General features: G+C 38.0%; 2 protein-coding genes across 11 annotated transcripts in view; one reads left to right on the forward strand and one right to left on the reverse strand.

Annotated features, from left to right (window-relative positions):
* Elp4 (elongator acetyltransferase complex subunit 4) overlaps positions 1-12,190 on the reverse strand; it is a 222,944-nt gene extending 210,754 nt beyond the window's left edge. For 6 of the 7 annotated variants that reach the window (XR_005501986.2, XM_039105869.2, XM_039105870.2 and 3 more), the window contains exons 1-2: positions 11,967-12,186; positions 7,772-7,807 (exon numbers count right to left, since the gene is read on the reverse strand). Coding sequence is in view for 6 of the 7 variants with exons in the window: in XM_039105869.2 (XP_038961797.1) it covers positions 7,772-7,807; positions 11,967-12,186 (256 nt within the window). In the remaining variant the exon portion in view is untranslated. Of the gene's footprint in view, positions 1-7,771; positions 7,808-11,966 lie in introns of all 7 variants that reach the window. The other variant, NM_001115047.2, reaches the window with a different exon arrangement.
* Positions 12,191-12,241: 51 nt separating this feature from the next.
* Positions 12,242-23,243, forward strand: part of Immp1l (inner mitochondrial membrane peptidase subunit 1) — a 64,283-nt gene continuing 53,281 nt past the window's right edge. For 2 of the 4 annotated variants that reach the window (NM_001399643.1, NM_001399642.1), the window contains exons 1-2: positions 12,366-12,437; positions 16,905-17,010. The gene's annotated coding sequence lies outside the window, so the exon portion shown is untranslated. Of the gene's footprint in view, positions 12,438-16,904; positions 17,011-23,243 lie in introns of all 4 variants that reach the window. The other 2 variants (XM_006234669.5, XM_063284593.1) reach the window with 2 other exon arrangements.

Consider the following 23,243-nt stretch of genomic DNA (forward strand, 5'->3'; position numbering starts at 1 on the left):
CTGTTTAACCCCACCTTTGCAGCACAAAGACAGCAGTGGAAATTACACAAAGGTAAATTAACACAACCCTGTCCAGCCAGCTTTAAGAGAGGTAGGTGGCTTTCCAGTAACTGTATAAAAAGAATATTCAAAATTTATGTTTGGAAGAAAAATGTAGCTCAACAATTTCAAGTGAGATGAAGACAGCATATGGTATTTAAATATTCCACAAGAGAAAACCCTGAAAGCTCTGTTTTTTTATCTCGCCAAAAATATGAAGTTAAAATAATGAAGCGTATGATGGGTCTGTCCTGAGGTGATTCCCATGGTCCTGTTTCCTGTTTCTTTGACTTCAGGAATCTTCAGTGAATGCAGTAGAAGCTGTGACTTTCTACTAAGCAAGAAAATGGAGCAAAGAGACAGGGTGCCCTTGTTTCCTAGATTGGAACATCATCTACCTTGTTGAGAGACTTTCTTTCCTGATGGTTTTCAGAAAACTGGAAGCTACCTTGTGAAGTGCCCTGGGGCTCAGATAGCTAGCAAAGAACTGAACACTGCTGATAGGGAGGGGGTCCAGAAGCTTTTGCCCACAGTCACATACTTAGATAAAAACAATCCAGCCATGGCCTACAGCCACTGGAGAATTCCTCAGCTAAGCTTTGACTAGCTCTTTGACCCACAGAAAAATGTGTGTTCTTGTAAGCTATTAAAGTTTTATTAATTATTGGAGTACAGTAATAGATAATTAAAACAAAAATATTTCTACAACTATGGGCAATCCTCAACTTACTGTGGTTCAACTTAAGAATCTTCTAACTTAAAATAACTACACAGAGAAGTATCTGTACTTGCAGCTAACTGGGTAGCAACATATCTTTTATTACTCCTACAACTGCAATTATGTAATATGAGACACTTTAAAAACAACAGTCATCAATGTAACATATTTTTATTAATGGCAGCTTCTATAAAAACATGGTTTGATAATCAGCATCTCAGCAAACACATGAAGATCCATTATCTGATAACACTTCCCTTTTGATACTTTTAAGTTGTTGCAAATTTACCCAAGTAACAAATGGTCTGAGGCAATTTCAGTGCAAATCATCTCAAAGCTTGTTTCAGTGTTGTTATAGTTTTGTTTGAAACATTCCCTAAAACATCATATATCATAGGCTTGGTCCTCAATGTAGTGGCGTTCAGAGATGAAGCCTTTAGAGGGCAATTAAATAATGAGGACTCTGGTATCTTCAAAATACCAATCCGTGGATGGACGCACAGTTGAACAGACTATCAGGAGATGGTGGGAATTTAGGACGTGGGACCTCATTGCAGGAAGGTCCCTGGGGCTGGTTATGAAGAACACCTTGTGCTGTGCCTCTTCCTTTCTATTTCCTCAGTGCAGTGGGAACAAGTGAGCAAGGTCCTCTGCTCTACCATCTCATCGCCATTGTTACTCAGCCTCACTTAGGCCCACATCAAAGGAGTTAGCTGATCATGTGCTGACCGCATTGAAACTATGAGCCAAAATAAAGCCTTCTTCCTAATTAGTTGATTTTCTCAGCTGTGTTAACAAAATCAAGTTTGTATTATGAAAATTACCTTTGGTGGTTTACTCCTCACGAGATGGTCTTTCATACATTCCTATTTAGCTACTTTGCGATATTCTGGAGGAATAAACTTTTTGGAGTTTTGGTAGTAACACTCACTAGTTCTAGTTTCCATAGTTAAACTTCATTTGAAACTATAAATACACTGCTTTGAAAAGACACAGGTACATGTCACACATACAACTGCCTTGATAAGTAAAGAATAATCCAGTTCATGAGAAAATGGTTTACCAACTCACAATAGAGACAGAAGAATGACAGGATAGAGAACCTACCAGGCAGATCTCAGTTGGGATCCTTGGCACCCATACATAAAAGCCAGTTGTAGTGATATTCATCTGAAATCCTAGTCCTGGGAGTGGTCATAGACATAACTAACTGCTGAGCTTCAAGTTCAGTGAAGAAACAGAATCTCAAAATGTAATGTGGTGAAGAACCAGAAAGACAGCTCAGTGGTTAAAACCATTTGTTCTCCCTTCCAGAGGTGGATTACCAAAATCACACAACTATTTGCAATTCCAGGTCCTGGGACTCTCACAGCCTTTTCTGGTTCCCTCAAGTATTGCATACAGATAATGCACCACAGACATACATGCAGGCAAACAGCCCTACACGTAAAACAAAAATGCATTAAAAAATAACATGAAGGATGATCAAATCAGTGACCTTAAATAGGCCTCCACACCAACCCCCAAGGGGTACACACGCACACACATGCACATTTGCACTCATGTGTATGTATGTAAATAACTACAGTACACTTGTACTGGATGGCCCCAAGCTCAGAGATCCTCCTGTCTCAGCTTCCAGAGTGATGGGTTAAAAGATATACGCTACCATAGCTGACAAGATTTTAGCATTTTAAGCAGAAATGTTCTGCTATAATAGAGAAATAATGACCATGTAAAATATGAATTTTTACCAATCTGTAACTGTGTCTTCACTGTGCACTCAGTAAGATCCTTCACATTTAGAATTTTGAAACCTCAGTTTAGAAAAACCAACATATACAAGTGTTTCATCATTCCTCAAAGGGATCTAACTCCTGTCCCACTGTTTATGGCTGTTAAAGAAGGCTATAGGACGGTGTCTCGGTTGGCATCTGTGGTCTTCTAGAACTTGGACTATGTTGATCTAGGCTCTTCAGTCTTTTAAAGTTTCTACCTGGAGACCAGCTGTTTGTTATTCTGGTGGGTTTTTCCTTTACTTATGACTTGTGGTTTGTGTTTTCTGTTTTGTTTAATTTTTGTCTTGCAGCTTTTAATAGCCTCTTTTTGTTCTGTATATCCACTGTTTATAACAATAACATACAAAGAGTTTCTTTTCTAGTCTTGTCTATATGGTGTTCTATGTCCTTCTTGGATCTATATAAGTATGTCTTCCCTTAATTTGGAGTTTTCCCTATGCTATTGATGGAGATCTGGTCTGACCTGAGATGCTTCATTTTCTATGCCTATGATTGATGGAGTTGCCATCTCAAAGCTCCTGCATGTCCCTTCCATCTGTCTGTCTTATTCTATGTTCTTTACATGTGTTACCAGTTCCTATACTTTATCTACAAATCCTGATAGTCTATTTTCTACTGAACCCAATACTCCCAAAATAATATAGGCTATTGCTGTTGCAATTGCTCTTAGTTGCCTACAGCAAGTTATCTTATTGCTGAACATGCCATACAGTTTCTGCATGAGACTTGGAGGAGTCAGCCTCTTCCTCCCTGAAGACTGGCTTTCCTACTTTCTCCTAATAATCAACCTGCCAAGGGAGAAAAGCAATCAAGAGATCAAGAGTCTTACACAGGTGCACAGTTTGGAAAACAAAACAATGACCAGTCCAGGATATTCCCAAGGGTACAAACAATGACCAGTCCAGGATATTCCCAAGGGTACAAACAATGACCAGTCCAGGATATTCCCAAGGGTACAAACAATGACCAGTCCAGGATATTCCCAAGGGTACAAACAATGACCAGTCCAGGATATTCCCAAGGGTACAAACAATGACCAGTCCAGGATATTCCCAAGGGTACAAACAATGACCAGTCCAGGATATTCCCAAGGGTACAAACAATGACCAGTCCAGGATATTCCCAAGGGTACAAACAATGACCAGTCCAGGATATTCCCAAGGGTACAAACAATGACCAGTCCAGGATATTCCCAAGGGTACAAACAATGACCAGTCCAGGATATTCCCAAGGGTACAAACAATGACCAGTCCAGGATATTCCCAAGGGTACAAACAATGACCAGTCCAGGATATTCCCAAGGGTACAAACAATGACCAGTCCAGGATATTCCCAAGGGTACAAACAATGACCAGTCCAGGATATTCCCAAGGGTACAAACAATGACCAGTCCAGGATATTCCCAAGGGTACAAACAATGACCAGTCCAGGATATTCCCAAGGGTACAAACAATGACCAGTCCAGGATATTCCCAAGGGTACAAACAATGACCAGTCCAGGATATTCCCAAGGGTACAAACAATGACCAGTCCAGGATATTCCCAAGGGTACAAACAATGACCAGTCCAGGATATTCCCAAGGGTACAAACAATGACCAGTCCAGGATATTCCCAAGGGTACAAACAATGACCAGTCCAGGATATTCCCAAGGGTACAAACAATGACCAGTCCAGGATATTCCCAAGGGTACAAACAATGACCAGTCCAGGATATTCCCAAGGGTACAAACAATGACCAGTCCAGGATATTCCCAAGGGTACAAACAATGACCAGTCCAGGATATTCCCAAGGGTACAAACAATGACCAGTCCAGGATATTCCCAAGGGTACAAACAATGACCAGTCCAGGATATTCCCAAGGGTACAAACAATGACCAGTCCAGGATATTCCCAAGGGTACAAACAATGACCAGTCCAGGATATTCCCAAGGGTACAAACAATGACCAGTCCAGGATATTCCCAAGGGTACAAACAATGACCAGTCCAGGATATTCCCAAGGGTACAAACAATGACCAGTCCAGGATATTCCCAAGGGTACAAACAATGACCAGTCCAGGATATTCCCAAGGGTACAAACAATGACCAGTCCAGGATATTCCCAAGGGTACAAACAATGACCAGTCCAGGATATTCCCAAGGGTACAAACAATGACCAGTCCAGGATATTCCCAAGGGTACAAACAATGACCAGTCCAGGATATTCCCAAGGGTACAAACAATGACCAGTCCAGGATATTCCCAAGGGTACAAACAATGACCAGTCCAGGATATTCCCAAGGGTACAAACAATGACCAGTCCAGGATATTCCCAAGGGTACAAACAATGACCAGTCCAGGATATTCCCAAGGGTACAAACAATGACCAGTCCAGGATATTCCCAAGGGTACAAATAACGTCACTTCCATCTTGGGAGTAACGACATTTGTCTAATTGGATTTAAGGCCTGCTCAGTAAGAGGGAATTCATCCCTGATACAGTAAATTTAGCCAACTAGCCATGTCTGGTAAGGCCATGGACTCTAGAGGAGAACCTACAACTGCCATTTTCCCAAACCACTATAATTTCTAATTGGATTCTAAATATCTTTTAGATTTTTGCTTATTCTATATATGTGTGTCCGGTCTACATATATGTCAGTGTATCACGTGCATAGTCATTAGATGTTTGTGGGCCACTGTGTCAGGGCTGGGAATAGAAGTTGGGTCTTTGGCAAGACCCATCTCTTAACAGCCATGCCATCTCTCTAGTCCCTAAGTACTTATTTTTATACCTAGAGATAAGCATATCTCTTATCCCTGATCAAAGAAGTTTCTTTTTGGAGCAAATAAAGACTACTACACAAACTCAAAACTGGTCAAATATAAAGAACTACTGATCATGGGGGCATCCAACCTCAACTAAAATATCTACAGCACAACCCTACACTTTAGGCTCATAGAACACTGTAAAGGAAAAGATGCAAAGACTGGAAGAAATAAGGGACCAGTATATCTGCTGCAGCCTCACAATATAGACTCTTCTATGTTTGACAGAGAAGTTGCACCCATGTAGTTTTAACAATATGGTTTCCTAAACAAGACCTGCCAGTTGACATGCCAATGTGGATGAGGGAAAATTTACAACTCTACATTCCTAGACTGAAGAGCTATAGGCAATCAATTGCTGCTAAGAGATGGAGATGCAGTCTTCTCCAGAGGTAAACCTCTTGATGGGTAATCTAATTCCTAATGATCAGCTCTAAAAACACACACTAAACACACACACACACACACACACACACACACACACACACTCACTCACACTCACACACACTCACACTCAAACACTAAACAAAATCAGTAGCTCACTCTCTCTTTCTCCCTCCCTCCCTCCCTCCCTCCTTCCCTCTGTGTGTGTGTGTGTGTGTGTGTGTGTGTGTGTATGATGGTTTGTATATGCTTGATCCAGGAAGTGACACTATTGTTGGAATAGGTGTAGCCTTGTTGGATTAGGTGTGTCACTATGCGTGTGAGCTTGGATACCCTCATCCTAGCTGTGTGGAACTAAGTCTTCTCCTAGCAGCCTTCAGATGAAGATATAACTCTCAGCTCCTCCTGTACCCTGCCTGCCTGGACTTTGCCATACCCTCATCTTGATGATAATGGACTGAACCTCTGAACCTGTAAGCCAGCTCAAATTAAATGTTGTCCTTTAAGAGTTGCTTTGGTCATGGTGTCTGCTCACAGCAGTAAAATCCTAACTAAGACAGAGAGAAAGAGAGAGATACATACGTGTGTGTGTGTGTGTGTGTGTGTGTGTGTGTGTGTGTGTGTGTGTGTGTAACAATTATTGAAGAGGTCATGAATTTGGGAGAAAGTAGACAGAGGAGGAATTGAAGAGGATAGAAGAAGTGAGCATGAGGTAAATATTAAATACTTATGTATGAAATTATCATAACAATTAAAAATTAAAAATGCCTCATTCAAAAACCAAATTTATGTATTTAGATGTACAGCAAAATTCTAATACTGGAATTAGTTACTCTGCTCCACAAATCTCACTTTATGAATGAAATACAGGTAATATGAATTTAATAATTTATAAAGTAATCATCTTAAGTAAAGAAAGAAACATATAAAGCAAGAACCAAATGATGGACAACTCTCCAACTACTACCATTATCCTTCAGTGATTAAGCAGAGATAGGTAGAGATGTTATAGATAACTTTGAATTTCCCAGGGTTTAGCTTCACTAGATAAATTCTGTGTGTATGTGAAAATTTAAGGATCATCACTTTGTATTATAATCCCACTTGGAGAAAATCTTCCAAAAACATTTGCAACAGTTCCTTGCTATGTTAAAAATATATTAACATAAACTTATTTTTATTGGTGCCTGGTACTAACAAATGTCTAGATCATTATATTTTATAGCCTCAGTTTCCTGACTATAGGTCTCACTCAGTGTGAACTCTTCTATCAGTTTTAGGCAATGAAACAGAAATACCACATATCAAGAAGACATGGGGAGAACAAGGAGCCACTCTATCGCTCACAGCCAGATAATCAAATGATTCCCATTTAGGTTAGGGAAAACTTGAGGCGTTAAAATAGATATTTTCAATTTTAATGGGGTTAAGTAAAAAAGTAGGCTTGACGATTCAAGACTAAACTAGAAACAGTAGATATGTTGAAAGTAAATAGGTTAAACATTAAGAAGATTGGTTTCATTGTGGAATAGATGAGGCTTACTATAATTGGAAGACAATTATCTATGCTGAAATATGCCCTATTGGGCTATATATTTTAATAAGAACTATAATCATTTTAAAAATGGAAAAAAATCTGGCCTACTTTGCCATTTTATATTCAATAAAACAGTAACAAAATCTGAGCAATGTATTACACATCTATACACTCATACATTAATTTTTCCATTTCTTAAAATCAATCACTAAAATTCATCTCTTAATATTGAGATTTTATTTTTTTCAAGAAAAGCAATTGACATTACTTTAAATTTATTTAAATTTAAAATGGAGCACAGTGAAGAGTAAACATTTTAAATGTTTGGAGCTACATTTTCATATATGTCTGCCCATCTCAATTTTGAATTAAATAAGTATCATCAAGTTCCAGTCTGACTTCACATCCTCAGAAAGCTCATCAATTTCAAAGAGAGAAACTCACTAAATCAGTAAGAAGGATCACAGCATGTATTTTATACTAACCGATCAGAAGAAGTGTTCCAACAGCTAAACCTCCACCTGAAAATGATATACGAGAAGAAAATTAATCACTAACTTTTTGGATTAGATTTCACCAAGAACAGGTATCTCAATAACATTAGAAACTGCCACTGTGAACAATATTTGAATTATTTTTGCAATACCTTACTCAATGGCTTACTGACATAATTACATTTTAGCATAGTTACATACTATATTTACTTTCATAATATGTTATAGTGTCCCCTTTCTCCTGACATAACCAGGAAGTACCCAATACAGCTGTGGTTAAACACTGCAATGTTGTATTTAACACTTGTTAGTAAATTAACTCAACATCCAAGACCATGTATACAGTGAATGCTAAAAGTTCTACTTTCAAATTGAGTAAGTCTCATAGGAACTAAGAATTCTAATTATTTTTTAGAAAGATTATATCTAACGTTTAGAAATGTTTAAATATAAAATTAAGTTTTGTCAATTCAAATAAGAAGGAAAGTAAACAATATATTTGTATTAATATTAGAATGTGTTCTTTTAAGCATGTGAACTAGGCTAATACCATGAATATAGAATTCAAATGGTGACTCATTAAAATTAACTCTTAAGATACTGGAACTATGCTACAGAGGTAAGGGAGTCCATCATGAATACCTTGTGGTTCATTTCATTTGTAAAAGTATTAATATTTGGAATTAATGTCTCAAAAACTAACAAATATACTTAAAATATATCTAAAGAATAACTACAAATATATTTGTTGTGTTATTTTAAAAGTATTCAAAGCTGTTTGACAACTGAAGACCAATTCTACCTCCCTAATCTACTTAACTTCCATAGGTAAGTTCCAGTGGAAGTTTAGCAGGAAGGATTTTCAAGTTTGAGATGGGATCTCACTGGTTAGCCAGGGTGTGCTGGATCTCACAGAACATTCTTGCACCAGCCCACTGAGCGCTGAGATTACAAGCATAAACCACCATGTCTGACCATTATTCTCCCTGTCTTTTTTAAGGTTCATGGTGGGATGAGGTGGTATTTCCCAAAGAAATGAAGTAGCATATAGAACACAGCATGCTCAGTAAGAGACGCTTTTGCTATTTCTGCAATCATTTTTGTAGAACACACCACTAAGCATATATTATTACTTGGTAAGTCGTGATGACTGTAGCACCTACCATTCTTTCGACCACCAAACCTGAATTAAACTCTGACCAGGCTAGGGGTTAATGAGACAAATCTGAGAAGTCAAGCTTTCTTCAAGAACCTCTCAAGACTGCCTAAAATTTTTCCTTGGAAATTCCTTAAGTGTCTATCTAGCTAGGTTCTTCTCCTTTTCTAAAACATATGATATTTACCTATAGTGGCCTCAAATAACAATATAAATGCCCTCACAGAGACAAAGTTGAAAGCCTAGATTACTGGGCTGGATACATGGCTCAGTGGTTAAAAGCTCTTGTTGCTTTTATAGAAGATCCAAATTCGATTCCCAGAACCCACATGAGACCATTTATAACCACCTGTAACTCCAGCTCCGGGAGATCCTGTGGTCTCTTCTGGCCTTTAGAAACACACACCTGTTCTCATGCACAATTCCACGAACATACATAAGGAAATCTCCTCATTTAGACTCAGAAAGTCTAAATGAAAACTTGTAAAATTTTAGATTGCCAACTTGGAGAATATATATGAAAATCCAATAATAAAATGGCTGGATCATGTTCTTTAAAATGCTGAAAAGGAGAATTTTCAAATTTGTAAGACATTTTGATGTAAGCAAGGGAGGTAATGAATTACCACATAGCTAACATTCAATCAGTCTGTATGATAGGTTTCAAATATATTAGCAACTATGTTTAAAATTCTCCTGATGTCAGGTGGCAGCAGGAGAGTTTCACTGTACCACGGGCTGGATATAATGCAATATTACTTGTTATCTGGCCACAATGTCACAACATTCTTTTTTCCCACAATATTCTTAATATCCCACTATTGTTACATTTTATCACAATAGGGGTCATAGAGGCTTGCCACAATCTGAATCAAATGACTTTTGAAAGTAACAACTCAGGTTATGAGATTCTTGTGGTTATCTGAATACACATAGGCAACAGATGCTTCACTTCCAAACATTTTAATGAAAAACAAATGCAATTTTTTTTTTTTTGCTTCAGAAGACATATAGGACAGGAAATCAAGTTACGAAAATGTTATTAAGAAGTTAACAACTGAAACACATCTGGGTATATTTATTATTCCAAATATAGGAACTCCTATTATTGCAACCATCTGAATTTCTATGTACTTTGCAAAATCAACTGCAATCATGCAAAACGTACATTTCAGCAACTGCTACTATTTTAATTTTCTTAGAGAACACTAACTTTTAGCATGTTTAGATTCAAATACCAAAACCCTCCACTGTTCAAGCATTTCTACAAATTTCAAAATGATTGTTCAAATATATGTCTCCATAGAAACACAGATGAAAAGGTGCCCTCAGTTCTTTTGGGCAGGTGTGAAGAGAATATATTTAAGTATTTAATCTTAAGCTCAGTAAACTATCAAAACTCCCTGAAAATAATTCTCAAAAATTAGCAATAGCTGTGATGGAAATGTAGAGATGATTAAATCTGAAGCTGCATTGAGTTCGGATGGTTGGGAGTTTTGTGACTACTCATACCATTAAATTTCTGAATCAATTTTTGGAGCTTAAATGCCAAACTCCACTTTTCGCACTTCACTATTTCTTGCTTAGGCTTTCTTTTCCTCCTTTCAGTCAAAACCTTATCAAGAACTTATGAAGTACCAGGCTCTGGTCTAAGCACAATTTGCTATTCTAATGAGGAAATGAAGGTACACTACTGAAAATGCTGTCCTTTTGTTTGAAGAGTTTGATTATTATCAACTGAATAAAGGCACCTATTCCCATTTAATTAAAAAAATATAGACATTTAAGGGGTAGAAGAGATAGGTTAGACTGATGGGAAAGATCTGCTGTCACTAAAGCTTACAGATTAATTTCTGCTGGATGAGAGTTCACTAAAACTGACCAACTTTTCTAAGCTTTGGGTTCAAAACTAGAATAACGAGAAAAAAAAAGTGAAATAAATATTAGCCGACTATGCATTTAGCATCATATTTCTAGTCTCATACACATGAATGGGTTTGAAACAATTATGTGAAACTACTTTAAATTTTTAAAGAAAACAATCAAGATACATTTAGAACATGAAATAATAGACTCAAGAAACCATGCTGTTTCTGGTAAGTTCCTTGACTTGTTATTTTCCTCTTTGCTAAACTTACCTGAAAAGCCTGGAAAAAACCCGGAGAAAATGTCAAGTGAAGAACAAGAATAAGCAATGGCAAATGCAATATATCATGCAAATGTACCAGATTTAAACGACATATGGTAAACACTACGAAAAAGGGTTGCAAGATGTCAACACACATCTGTTTTTATGAAGCAGCATTCAAACAGAAATGTAGCCTGTCCTACCAACCTAATCTACTCAACCCTTTCAACAAATCAGTTCTATGAAACAAGTATATTCTTCAGTAGGCTTTGCGTAAAAGATTCCAGAGATGATAACAAATTTAAGACACGGGGAAGGGGGCGGGGCAGAGTGCAGAACTATCTGAATATCAAGGACTGTCATTCCTTTGAATCAACAGGCATCCTTAACATGCACTCTTTAGAGCCACACCACTTTAAGATTTAAAGAGATGAGTAGTCAGGCGGCAGAAAAGAGGGCAATACCTTCAGCTTTTTCTAAAGAAACCTTTCTTTAAAACGCTAAAAAGTTTTGTGGGTTAGTCCCAGCTTTAAGTTACCCGGGGTTGGAAGGAGGGTGTTCTAAGATACCACCAGAGGATCCTACAAGCTAATTCCCCCCCCCCTTTTTTTTTTCCATCAGTAATCATTTAGGGTAAAAGCATGTAGGGAGTCCATGGTCATCTGGAAATGAGGTGCTGGGCAGAGTGGAGTTAGGAATCTTGGGTCTTAAGGCGGGCTTAGTGCACAGCTCTTAAGACGTCTCCATCCAAGTTTCCTCCCCCAGTTTTCCTCCCTGTCAGAACAGGCTATCCTGACCATGCTTGTGAAGAGGAAAGGGAAAAAGGAAATGGGTGTGGGTGCTTCTGGAGTCCCACCCCAAGTTTTCCCTAGAATGCCCCCACATCTTTATTCTGAACCGACCTAAAAGCTGGTCCAGGGCTGGGAGCCCGGTTGACACCAGCAGTTGTCCATTCCGCACCGACGGTCGCGTGCCTGCGATGGACAGCAGCCGGGGACCCCCTCCGGGGGCCCCAGAAGCCTTGCCTCTCCTCTGGAAGCTAGAGGTGCGGCTCTGGCCCGCCTCGGAAGCCACACATTCGGAGCTGAGGGTACCCGCGCCGCAGGTGGCTGCCGCCGCCATCTTGAAGCCCCTAAAATGACCCAATCGGAACTCTGGGAACTCGAGCGGTCGGCCTGTCAGAGTCAGCCCCAAAATCCCGCCTACTCACCATTGGTAGCCAATAGAACTGAGATTTCCTTGCTGACCAACCAATCGCAAAGCCTATTGCTGAAAAGTGCGGTACGTAAAGCCGGAGGATTGTAAGCGGCCCAGGTGAACCCGGTCCATCTGAGTTCTGGGTGAGGAACTTCTGTTGGTGTTTGGGGCCGCAGGTGGGTACTGTCCTTTGGCATTCATGGTTTGCGAGTTCACTAGGAGTTAAAAGAAAAGGGCGGAGAAGCGATTCGCCCGCAGGGCTTCTTAAGCCACTGCGATTTGGCGCTCGCTTCTTCCCTGCTCTTTAGCAAAGAGGAGAGACTCCTCTCTAATCTCTCTGGTTTCTAAGGAAAGTTATCCCTCAGCCCCACCACCCTCACCACTGCCCCTCCTAGAGACCGAGTTTTCCCGAAGGGTTGTGTTGTCTGGAAAGGGGTATCAGTGACTTCAGTGGCTGGTGAGCTCTTGGGCTTAAGTCAGAGTTCAGGGTTACGTGGGTTTAATAGTCAACTTAATACTTTAAAACTTCCGTTCATGAGCTTTGAGACCATTGGGCTTTCTTCCCAGGTCTCACAGACTATAGCTTTCTGACAAGTCCCCGTGAGCAGCTTTTCTTAATTTTAATTAGTGTTTCTGGAAATCTCGGAGGGTCTTTCCTAAGCAGTGTGAATGACAAGTGTTACTCTGACAACCTTGTTCACACATTTAATTGTCACTTCTCCAAAGCAGCTGCAAATAACAGAAACTAATCGAAGTTTCTCTCCCACTAAATCTGAGTAGAATTAGATTTATTTGTACCTTATTTTTCTAGTAATTTGAAATCTGAATGAAGAGGGTTCCTACTATACTATGAGGGTTTTTTTTTTTTTTGTGGCAGAAAAAAGAACCATAATTCAGAGCTGTTTTTAAATATTTTTTTTTCATATGAGAACTGGAGGAAGAATTGATTAAGTGATTTTTAGAAGACATACAAGATAGGCAGTGTTTGAACTAAAAAGAGACCGAAGTCAGTACCAACTGCCAACAGTGGTGGATGATACATGGATTGATTGATTGATTCATTCATTCATTCATTCACTCATTCATTTTGAGACAGTCTCATTTTGTAACCCTGTTTGGCCTATAACTCACAGAAGTCTGCCTTTGCCTTCTGTCACTGAGACTTACAGGTGAATTCATCACAACACTTTATATTTTTTCTTTCCCTTTCTCTCCCCCCCCCCCTTTTTTTTTGCATCATATTCAGGCTTGGGCTGGAGCCTGTAATCCTAAAGAGTTGGAGAAGGAGAATCAGGTGTTCAGGGTTCACATCAGCAAAACAAACAATAATAAAAAAATCAAAACAGATAATAAATAATCATATCGGGGGTGGGGGAGGAAAGCAACAAACCTTGTGGTTTAACAACATATCAACCAGAAAGATTTGAAGAAGGTTGCTTGGTGTCATTTCAAATATGTCACCAGTGTGTACGGTGCATACCTTTATATTTTGAGACACCCAGATAACTGCCAAGCACTTGCTTAAACCCAGACTGGATTTTTATACAATCTTGTCCGTTTTATTAAAATGGTAGATTCTTTCTCTAATAGCAAATAAAGAATTCCTATTTGATTCCCAGTCTTCATAGTTTAGATGTCAAGCTCCTTTTAGGCAGATAATATATTTTGTTTCATTTGATTATCCTTCATTATTCCCAGTGAAGACTAACACCAGTTGGAGTCACAGCAGGAAATATGAAAAATAATCTCAAGTTTGTGTTTGGTCTTGAGTGGATTTCTCTGAGACCAAATAGTAAATAATTTAGGTGTGGCAGACAATAAAGCCTCTCTTTATTCTACTCCTTTCTTTCATGAGCAAACCATGAGATCTGACATTAATGATTAAGCACAGCTATGCTAAAAGCTGAAATTTAGTTTCAAATAGTTTTTATATGTTACAGCATGGTCTTTCTTTTCCCTTGAGCCATTTAAAAGTCAGTTATGTGGCACTTCTTTATGTTGCCCCACAAAAGTAAATGGCAGCTGGAGGTTTACACAGTTGACAGGCTGTGTGATGGACTCTTCTACCTTTCTCTGTTCAATATACTTTATATTCTAAAATCCTTCAAGGTCTCTGGTATGGTCATGCTCCTCACTGTCTTCAGTGTTTACTTATATTAGTTTAAAAACATACTTTTATTTGGGAGCAATTTGTGAAGAAGTATTATAGAGCTTCTCATTTTGAACCAGACTCTCCTGTAGGCATGATACTGGGAAGAGAAGTGTGTTCCACATACAGTCTCTTTTAAAGCAACACCCCACCTCCCGTTGCCAAGAATTTCCTAGGACTGCCGTAACGACCTGACATAAACTTGGCTGCTTTGCAGAAAACTTACTTTTTCAGAGCCTCAGAGGTACAAAATATTGTCAGGATGACAAAAGGGCCACATTTATTCCAGATACTTAAGAAACAACTCTTCTTTTTTGGTTTCTGCAGGCTCTTGATATTCTTGGTTGTGAAACCATAACTTCAATCTCTGTCTCCAGTTTCATGATGTCCTCTCCTCATGGATCTGTGTATTGTTCTCCGTCTTTTATTAGGACATTATTATTAGACTTATTACCTCCCTAGTCTAGTATTTATCTCATGTCGACCCTTACCTTAATTATATCACGAATAATATATGCTTGTGTACTGTGGTTCTAAGTGGGTATTACTTTGGGAAGTAGGACACTAAAATCACTGAAGTCTCTTTTGGGTAATATTCATGTATAATGCAATCTTTTGTGTAATGTATTTATAGAAATTACAAACTTATGAATAATTAATTGTTATGGATTGATAAAATGGCTTATGGATTGGTGAGGTTTCTCGATGGGAAAAGGTACTTGCCACTAAGACTAATGACCCGAGTCCCACCCTTAAGGACTCACATGGTATAAGGAGAGAACCAATTTGAGCAAGCTGTCCTCTGACTTCTCTCACCATAGATGCTATGACAGGCATGCAATCCCCTCACAATAAATATGTTTCATAATACACCAGTACTCTTCATCTTAATATCAGTACTAGTGAATGTTAAATAGATACATTTCTTTTAAACTTTACATGTCAAGTTAAGGATATTGTATATGTGTGCATGACACATTAATAATACTAAAGTCCTGTTGACTTAAAAAAGTTGGTTATTAATATATTCATTAGTAGTATATTAGTATATACTAAAATAGTGGTGGTCTTTAACTGATTGAAACAAGAATGAAATGAAATTTAGGTGATTGGATATTAACTCTAAAATATTTAGGGAGGGTTCAAATGCTTACATAGCTGAAAAAATACTTAGAGTAGAATAAATAAGTGTATTTGAGACTTGCAATACAATGACATTAAGAATATAGTGCCTGCAAATAGAATGAATTTATTTAAGCAGATAAAATCCCTCTAAATTATGTGTATTTGAAGTTGGATACGTATCTTATTTGTTGTGAACTCTGAAAAGCCATATGCAAACACATACAAAGCAAACTTGGACATTTCACATTGGAGTAGAGACAGAGTAATTTGTGTCTTTGAGTCATAAGAACTGATGCAGAATTATTACAGCTAACTGTATCATAGACTTTCACATTAAAATATTTTGCCTTTCAGTTGGTCATGACTTCTTTTCACAACAGCATTATAAACTATTTTCTACTATGTTTTCAATTTTATGATTAGCCATACACGGTGGTTCACTGTCTTTAATCCCAGTACTCTGGGGTCAGAAAAATCTCTTGAGTTTGAGGCTAGTATGGTCTACAAAGCAAATTCCAGGACACCTGAGACTACATAGATTCTGTAGAGAGACCCTGCCTCAAAAAAATAAAAATTATATTAGATATGCATACTGGTCTATAGAGGCAAAAGTCGGACAGCTGCCTGATTAACACCCATGATTCTGACCACAGAGCTTCTTAATTTTTTATATAACCTGTTATATCTTCTAATTTCTTCCTTCTTAAATTCTCTTTTGGATAAAGACTTTAATAGCCCCATTTAAGAGGCTCAGCCAGAGCTTGTCAAATACCGAGGCAAATGCTAACCACAAACCATTGAACTGAGAACTGGGTCCACATTGGAGGAGTTAGAGAAAGGATTAAAATAACTGAAGGAGTTTGCAACCCATAAGAACAACAATACCAACCAACCAGAGCTCCCAGGGACTAAACCACTACCCAAAGACTACACATGGACAGACCCAGGGCTCCAGATGCATATGTAGCAGAGGATGGCCTTGTTGGGTGCTAATGGGAGGAAAAGCCCTGCCAAGGCTGGACAACAACCCCCACCTCCCAGTGCAAGGGAATGTTGGGGGAGGGCCGGAAGTGGGGTGGAGGGGGAACAGCCTTCTAGAAGAAGAGGAAGGGAATGGGATAGGGGGCTTATGGCTGGGGAACCCAGAAAGGAAATAACATTTGAAATGTAAATAAAAAATATCCAATAAAACATAGTTCCATTTAGTATAGTAATGGTTCAGTGCTATTGAACATCCAAATTCAAGATTCCTGCCCCACCAAAAGGAAGACACAGTGCACTGAGATATATCTACTCCTACTTTACATTAATTTAGCCCAACACTGGTCAGAGAAGCTTTCACATATACTACTTTGATTTACTGCTTTAGGAACTGGAAACCATGGATGACTCACACACGCTTTGAGACTTCATGTAGATCTGGGTTTTCTTGGAAACCTACCATAAAGCTGAACGAATTGTGGAACAGACCTATGGTAAGTAGACCTTTTAGAATTCAAAACACCTCTTGTTTTCCCCAGGGGTGGGGGTGGGTGGGTTTCATATTGAAGTTAAGTCCTTGGCTGTTGTAAGGCTGCTCCCTGCTGGACAAAACTGTGACTTTCTAAAGAGACTAAAGGCACTAAATAGGTGAGCAAAGAACTGCTAAGTCCCCCCCTCCACCATGGGGGAGGGGGATGGTGTTGTTTTATTCAGAAAAGTGCCATACCATTGCCACCAGGTAGATAATCTACTGAAGTCTAATGAGACAGCTGGTCTTCTCTTGTTTCCCTATTTATTGGTTGTTTCCTGTTTAGGGGTATCTAAAAGTTATAAAAACATATACCAGGGATACCTGTCAGAATGGGCCTTAAATGACTTCCTTAATTATATGTGCTTTTTTTAGTATAAGTCAGTATACTGTCATAATAATGATTCTTGTTCTAACAATTTTACTTCCATATGCTATTGGAGAGAAAATGAGTTGTGTCTACACAATACCATTTCCCCGTAGTTGAAACTACTTCAGTGTAATTTAAATTAGATCATTGAATGAGCAACTTGTGTTTTATGTTTTAATGTACTGGTAGTTTTAAACATTACTTGGTCTCTACCCTGTTCTAGCTGCCATGTTTGCTGGAACATAGGGAGCATATCTACACAGAGTAACAGTAGGTCAGACTTCAAATATTGTATCTGCAACTAGGCTGTCATAGACTCTTATATATGGATGCAAAAGTCCTAAAATGGCTTTAAAGCATGTGAGAGAAGAAAGAAACTGTGTCTTCCTACCTTCAAGTGAAAGTTTTTGGGGAGTACAACCTGCACAAAATTATCCAGTTATAATCTTGGATTTTTAAAGTAAGTGTACATTTTTTGTTAGAAAAGAAAAAAGAGGCAGAGATAACATAAGCAATACATAAGCAAAAGTGAAGCAGAATAATTGAACTTATATTCTTTTAAGTTCTCTTATATTTTTATAGCTGTCATAAAACATGTGAAATCCATACTTCTTTGGAATTATGAAGAATTAGGCATAGTAATAGTTCATTGTTATTAAAATATTATTATAATAATTAGAACTGCAAACCAAGAACATAAATTAATGTTAACAAGAGAATGAGCCTTTTTTCTTTCTCAGCAAGAATATAATATCACGGATAATAAGTTAAACTTTGCATTGTGTAATATAAGGTTATAAACATAGGCACGTATCTGGTGACTTATGCTATACCTATATAGCAAAGCCAAACCACCATCTACCCAGAGCACCACTAGCCCCTCAACACTACTGCAGTCCTCTCCCCCTGCCCTCCTCTCTTTTCTCTCCTGTGTCTCACTAGTGATGAGAGTCTAACTACTGATGGTTTCACATTCCTGGACTTATCCAGAGACTATTGGCTATAATTTACCATGTCTGGTGTAGCCTCCCTTTTCTTTATAGGTAACACATATTCTACCTTTTGTTACAACAACTTAAATTATTTTTATATAATTTTTAATTTTCATGTATGTTCCTAAGCAATGTGTTTACATTTTGCCTCTTTTTCTTATAAAATAGATTTTATTTTCTTATTTTATTCACATTTTGTTTTTTTAAAACCAAAATGTATTTTATTCTTTGCAAGTTTCTCATCATGCATCCTAGTCCCACTCATCTTCACATCCCTTCATTTCAACCCTCCATCCTCACAACCTCCCCCACAAAAGAAAAACAAACAAACAGACAAACAGAACAAAAAATCCCGTTGTGGAGGCTGTAGTGTGTCACACAGTCTACCCTTTTGTCCACACATCTTGACTTGCAAATTCTCGTTGCAAGGAGTCATTGGTCTGGTTTGAGGCCTCTGGCTTCTGCTCTACTATAAATACTGGATCCTCGCTGGGACTCGTCCCGGCTGTCATGTTGTATAATCCTGTGTAATGGAGATCCTGCAGCTTTGGATCTACAGGACCAGCCCCTTCGCAGGCTTATGCAGTTCATAGATGGGGTAGATGTTGGAGTGGGCCAACCTAAAGCCCTGAATGTGAGCCTGGGTGGTAGCTGAGTTGGTCAGCCTGCCAGCTCTCCTGCGCCCAAGCCACCAGGGCCACTGGCATTCACTGCAGTCCTTGAGGAGTCTGGCCAGCTTTCTTAAGCTTGTTAGTCAGTGAGGGCCAGCTGTGTCCTTGAACATCAACATGGTCCCAGGCAGCAGCCCAGACCAGAGACATCCTCACGGCCTTTGGTGGTAATGTCAGCCACTGACTTCAATATAGACCCCTGCTGCTGCATGACTGGGAACCCAGAGGTGGCCCTCAGATGCAGCACAGGTCTAGACTTCACCATGACCTCAGGGACAGGGCAGGCAACTCCCATCAGGTTGTTCCTCTCTACCCTTGTGCCTCTAGTTCTGCCTCTTTATAGTGCTCAAAACAACCTGCTTTTCTTTCTCTCCCATCTCTACACCACATACTTGCACACAGTAGTGGCTTCTACTGTAGGCAGACCTCTGGATGTCTTCTGCCTGCCTGTGCCTCCTGGTGTGGTAGCAGGTGGGCCTCTGGGTCAACACTGTTTAGAGGGTCATCCATGAAGTGTGTTCCGTTCTTCGTTCTTTCACATTGTCCCTTTGCTGTGACTACAGATTGAGACATTCCATATTTGGAGATTATTTGGTGTGTCTACTCAGGCAATTATAAAAGTCACTGTAGGGAAAATTCTTGAAAAATCCTGGTTACTGTCACTTTTTTAAAATGTAGAAGTGGATGACTTAATGATTTTTTTTTTTAATAAGCCGGATTCACCCATGTGACCAGCATGCAGACAAGGAAAGACATTTTGTAATCGTTGTGTAAGATCACCCATGGCACCTGCTGGCCACTTTCCCTTCCCCCACAAGGTGACCACTCACCTGACTCCACTGTGGGGTTACTGTCATGTATTACAATATGTACGCACATATATTGATAATTAGACCGGGTAGCTTCTGCTCTACTTTTCTTTGATCAGCATTATTTTGTGTGATTTGTTGAACTTTATTACAGCTAGTTATGGTTCATTTTCATTGCTATATCCCAGTATGTGGATAGTAGTTGTTAATTCATCATTAGCACATCATTGAGGAGGTTTTAAACATTGCCACTGTGAACATGCTACAGTGTAGAGTGTGTGCATGTGTGTGTGTGTCTAGGAGTGACTAGTTTGTGTAACTTCACATTCAAGTTTACACATCTGCTATCTTCTGAGATATCTGTGCTTGTTCACACACTCCATGAAGACTCCAGGTGTGCATTTTCTAGGGCTTGAATTTATCTATCTTTTTATCTTCAACTTGTAGTGGCTATGAAATCATTATTTTGTAATTTATAATCTTGAGAGTTACTGAACTGGAATACTTTTTTCATACATAGACTGGCTGGTGGTTTCTCTTGCATGGTGCCTGTCCTCCTCCTTTGCATACTCTGTTTACTCTGTTTCTCTTCCATTGGCAGGGTTTTATGCATTCAAAATATGAATTTATAATTAAGTGTGGACTCTGATTTCGCTGACTCAGATTTGTTCCTTATTTTTCAGTAGCGTTTTTGATGAACAGAAGTTCACAGATTTAATGTCTGTCAGTTATGTTTATTTAGCCCCTTTCTTTGCTTAAGACATATTTGTGCATTCCAAGGATATGTTATATGTGAAGTTCCCTAAATATATTTTTGTCCTGTTCTTAGACTTATCATTCTAGACTGTATTTTTTTGTGAGGCAATTTTGCTTTACTCTTTGGACTCAAGCCTAACTCTGGAGAAGAGCCACGCAAAGTGGATTTAAGTGGTGACGTTTCATCATCACATACGTTCTACAAAACAGCTCCTTAAGAAAATTGGCCTGCTTGTCAACACTAGCCTTTTGTGTTTCTTTTATTGCTGCTTTGTGTTCTTATCAGTCTTTAAGGAGAATCTGCTATATTGTTCAGACAGGAATTTCTAGAATAGGAAAATAAATGTTACAGTTCTCAATGTTAATGACACCAATACTCAGATACTCACAAGTGTTTCTTTATGAACTATGTAATTTTATGAAGCATGTGTTGATAATCCTAGCAACCTAAATTAAGTATAATTCTCTATTAAAGATTAGCATATTAAATATACATTTTAATTGAAAGAAGAATTAGATTTTAACTTTTTGTCACCAAGCCAATGTATTAATGCTGGCAGTTACATTAAAAAATTTTAAGTGTCTACTAAATTATTTTCTATAAGATCACATGATTACCATTTGTGGCTAAGTTTTAAACATTTATAATTCAAAATTATATTTTTTCAAAATGTCACTATCTGTTCTAATATGTGCTATTATTTACCTTACAGAATTATCTTTTTGAATACCCTAATTACTTAGCTTTTATCTAGTCAGTAATGTATATTACTAAGTTAATTACTGTTGTGTTACTTTTATATTTTATAATGAGATTAATTTCCCATTTTAAGCTATTTTAAAGTACGCTCTGATTCTAATGCATAAGGTAAAAGAGAGGTATGTGATTAGACTTGACTTCTCACTAAGCTTTTACATACTCTTCACTTGTCAACTACAGTTTTTAGTTTAAAGTATCAAATTAACTATTACATTATCCTGGCTTTTATTTTAATTCATGCATTTAAAAACTGATACTCAGATAAAAGATAATTTCAAAATAAAATCAGCATATTACTTATGAGTGGACAACACATTAGCATTTGGGTTCACAATAGATCATATCGCTTTTATTCCATCGTACAAGCTTAGCAGCACAAACAGAATAATCAACATATTATTTGGCTGTCATGTGCTGAAGAGAAACCAGAGATCACAAGGAGGTTTTCCCTAGCTGTGGTGATGGCCTTTTTGTTCCAAGCCCCCATCTGGGAGGGCCATGGTGTGTTATCATATGGAGCGCGGGCTTTTCTGTAATCTGCTTAGCTGCTCTGCCGTTTGAATCTTCATCCCATGTTTGTGTAATTTATAATTTTAATGAGACCATGGCTCTTGTGGGCTTTGAAATATATTAAAAGCTCTTTTGTGCATATGCTTTTGTTCTTGCTTAATAGGCTCAGTGTATTTAAAACTGATGAATTTTTATTCATGAATTTGGATGTCTGAAGATTAACTTAGAGTGAATATCATTGCACTCATCTATTGATGGTTAGAAAGGGTATTTTTTTTTTTGTTGCTGTTGTTTTCATTTGCCTGCGTGTGTGTGTGTGTGTGTGTGTGTGTGTGTATGTGTGTGTGTGTGTGTGTGTGTGTGTGTACACCTATATGATACTTGTAACTAGAAACAGTCTAAACTTAAATAATTTTAAGAAGCTAAGAGAAAAGTGTCATGATTAAACAATAAACAGATTAAGTTTTAACCATGTTATTCATAGAATTTCAGCAGTAGTGTTAGATATTAAGTAAGTATTGTAAAGGAATAATTATGAAAAAAACCACTTTTAAATAAGCCAATACCTTAAATACTTAATTTGCATCATATTGTTAAACTCACACTTAAATACTCTGTAGAGATAGACTTTATTTTTATCATATGATTTATCTGTGGTCATTGTAATTGATTCATTCTATTTTTTGGTTACTAGGCATATGCTATGCATTTTAACCATTTTTAAGTATTCTTATATTCATGGAACTATTTTTAAATGAAAGCTTAGAAAACATTAATGGATATGATGAAAAGACTTACAAAAAGCAGCTTACTAATTTACAAAACTGGTTTCTTTGTTTTTGCTAACATTCTGGACTGTACTAAATGCTTTAGTCACTTTAATTGCTACTTAAATATATTGACAAATTTTTAATACAAACAATTTTGTAGTTATATAGGAAAAAAATCACGGTCCTTTGTAAACCCAGACATGGTTTTAAGCTGCTCTCTATTGCACTGGGGTGTAACATACAGAAGAAGCCCAGGAGGGATATATCTCATTTTAAATCTACATTTTCATTGCAGCTGTATTTGAGAAGATGAAAAAGTTCTGAAAAAAAAATCTGTATTTACTATAAATGTTGACGTATCTTGCAATTCTTGCAAGTCTGAGTCTTGCAATTCTGTGGCTGAATTGGGAGAATCACTCTGAGGTTGAAGCCCCCTGAAACTACATAGTGAGACACTGTCTCATTAACAAATAACCAAACAGCTCAAACCAATCCTAGATTTACTAGTTTTGAAGCATCTTTTTGCAGCTTGACACATCATGGTTCCTTTTAAGTTTGCA

Source organism: Rattus norvegicus, chromosome 3, assembly GCF_036323735.1.
Source record: "Rattus norvegicus strain BN/NHsdMcwi chromosome 3, GRCr8, whole genome shotgun sequence".
NCBI classification, from domain to species: Eukaryota; Metazoa; Chordata; class Mammalia; order Rodentia; family Muridae; genus Rattus; species Rattus norvegicus.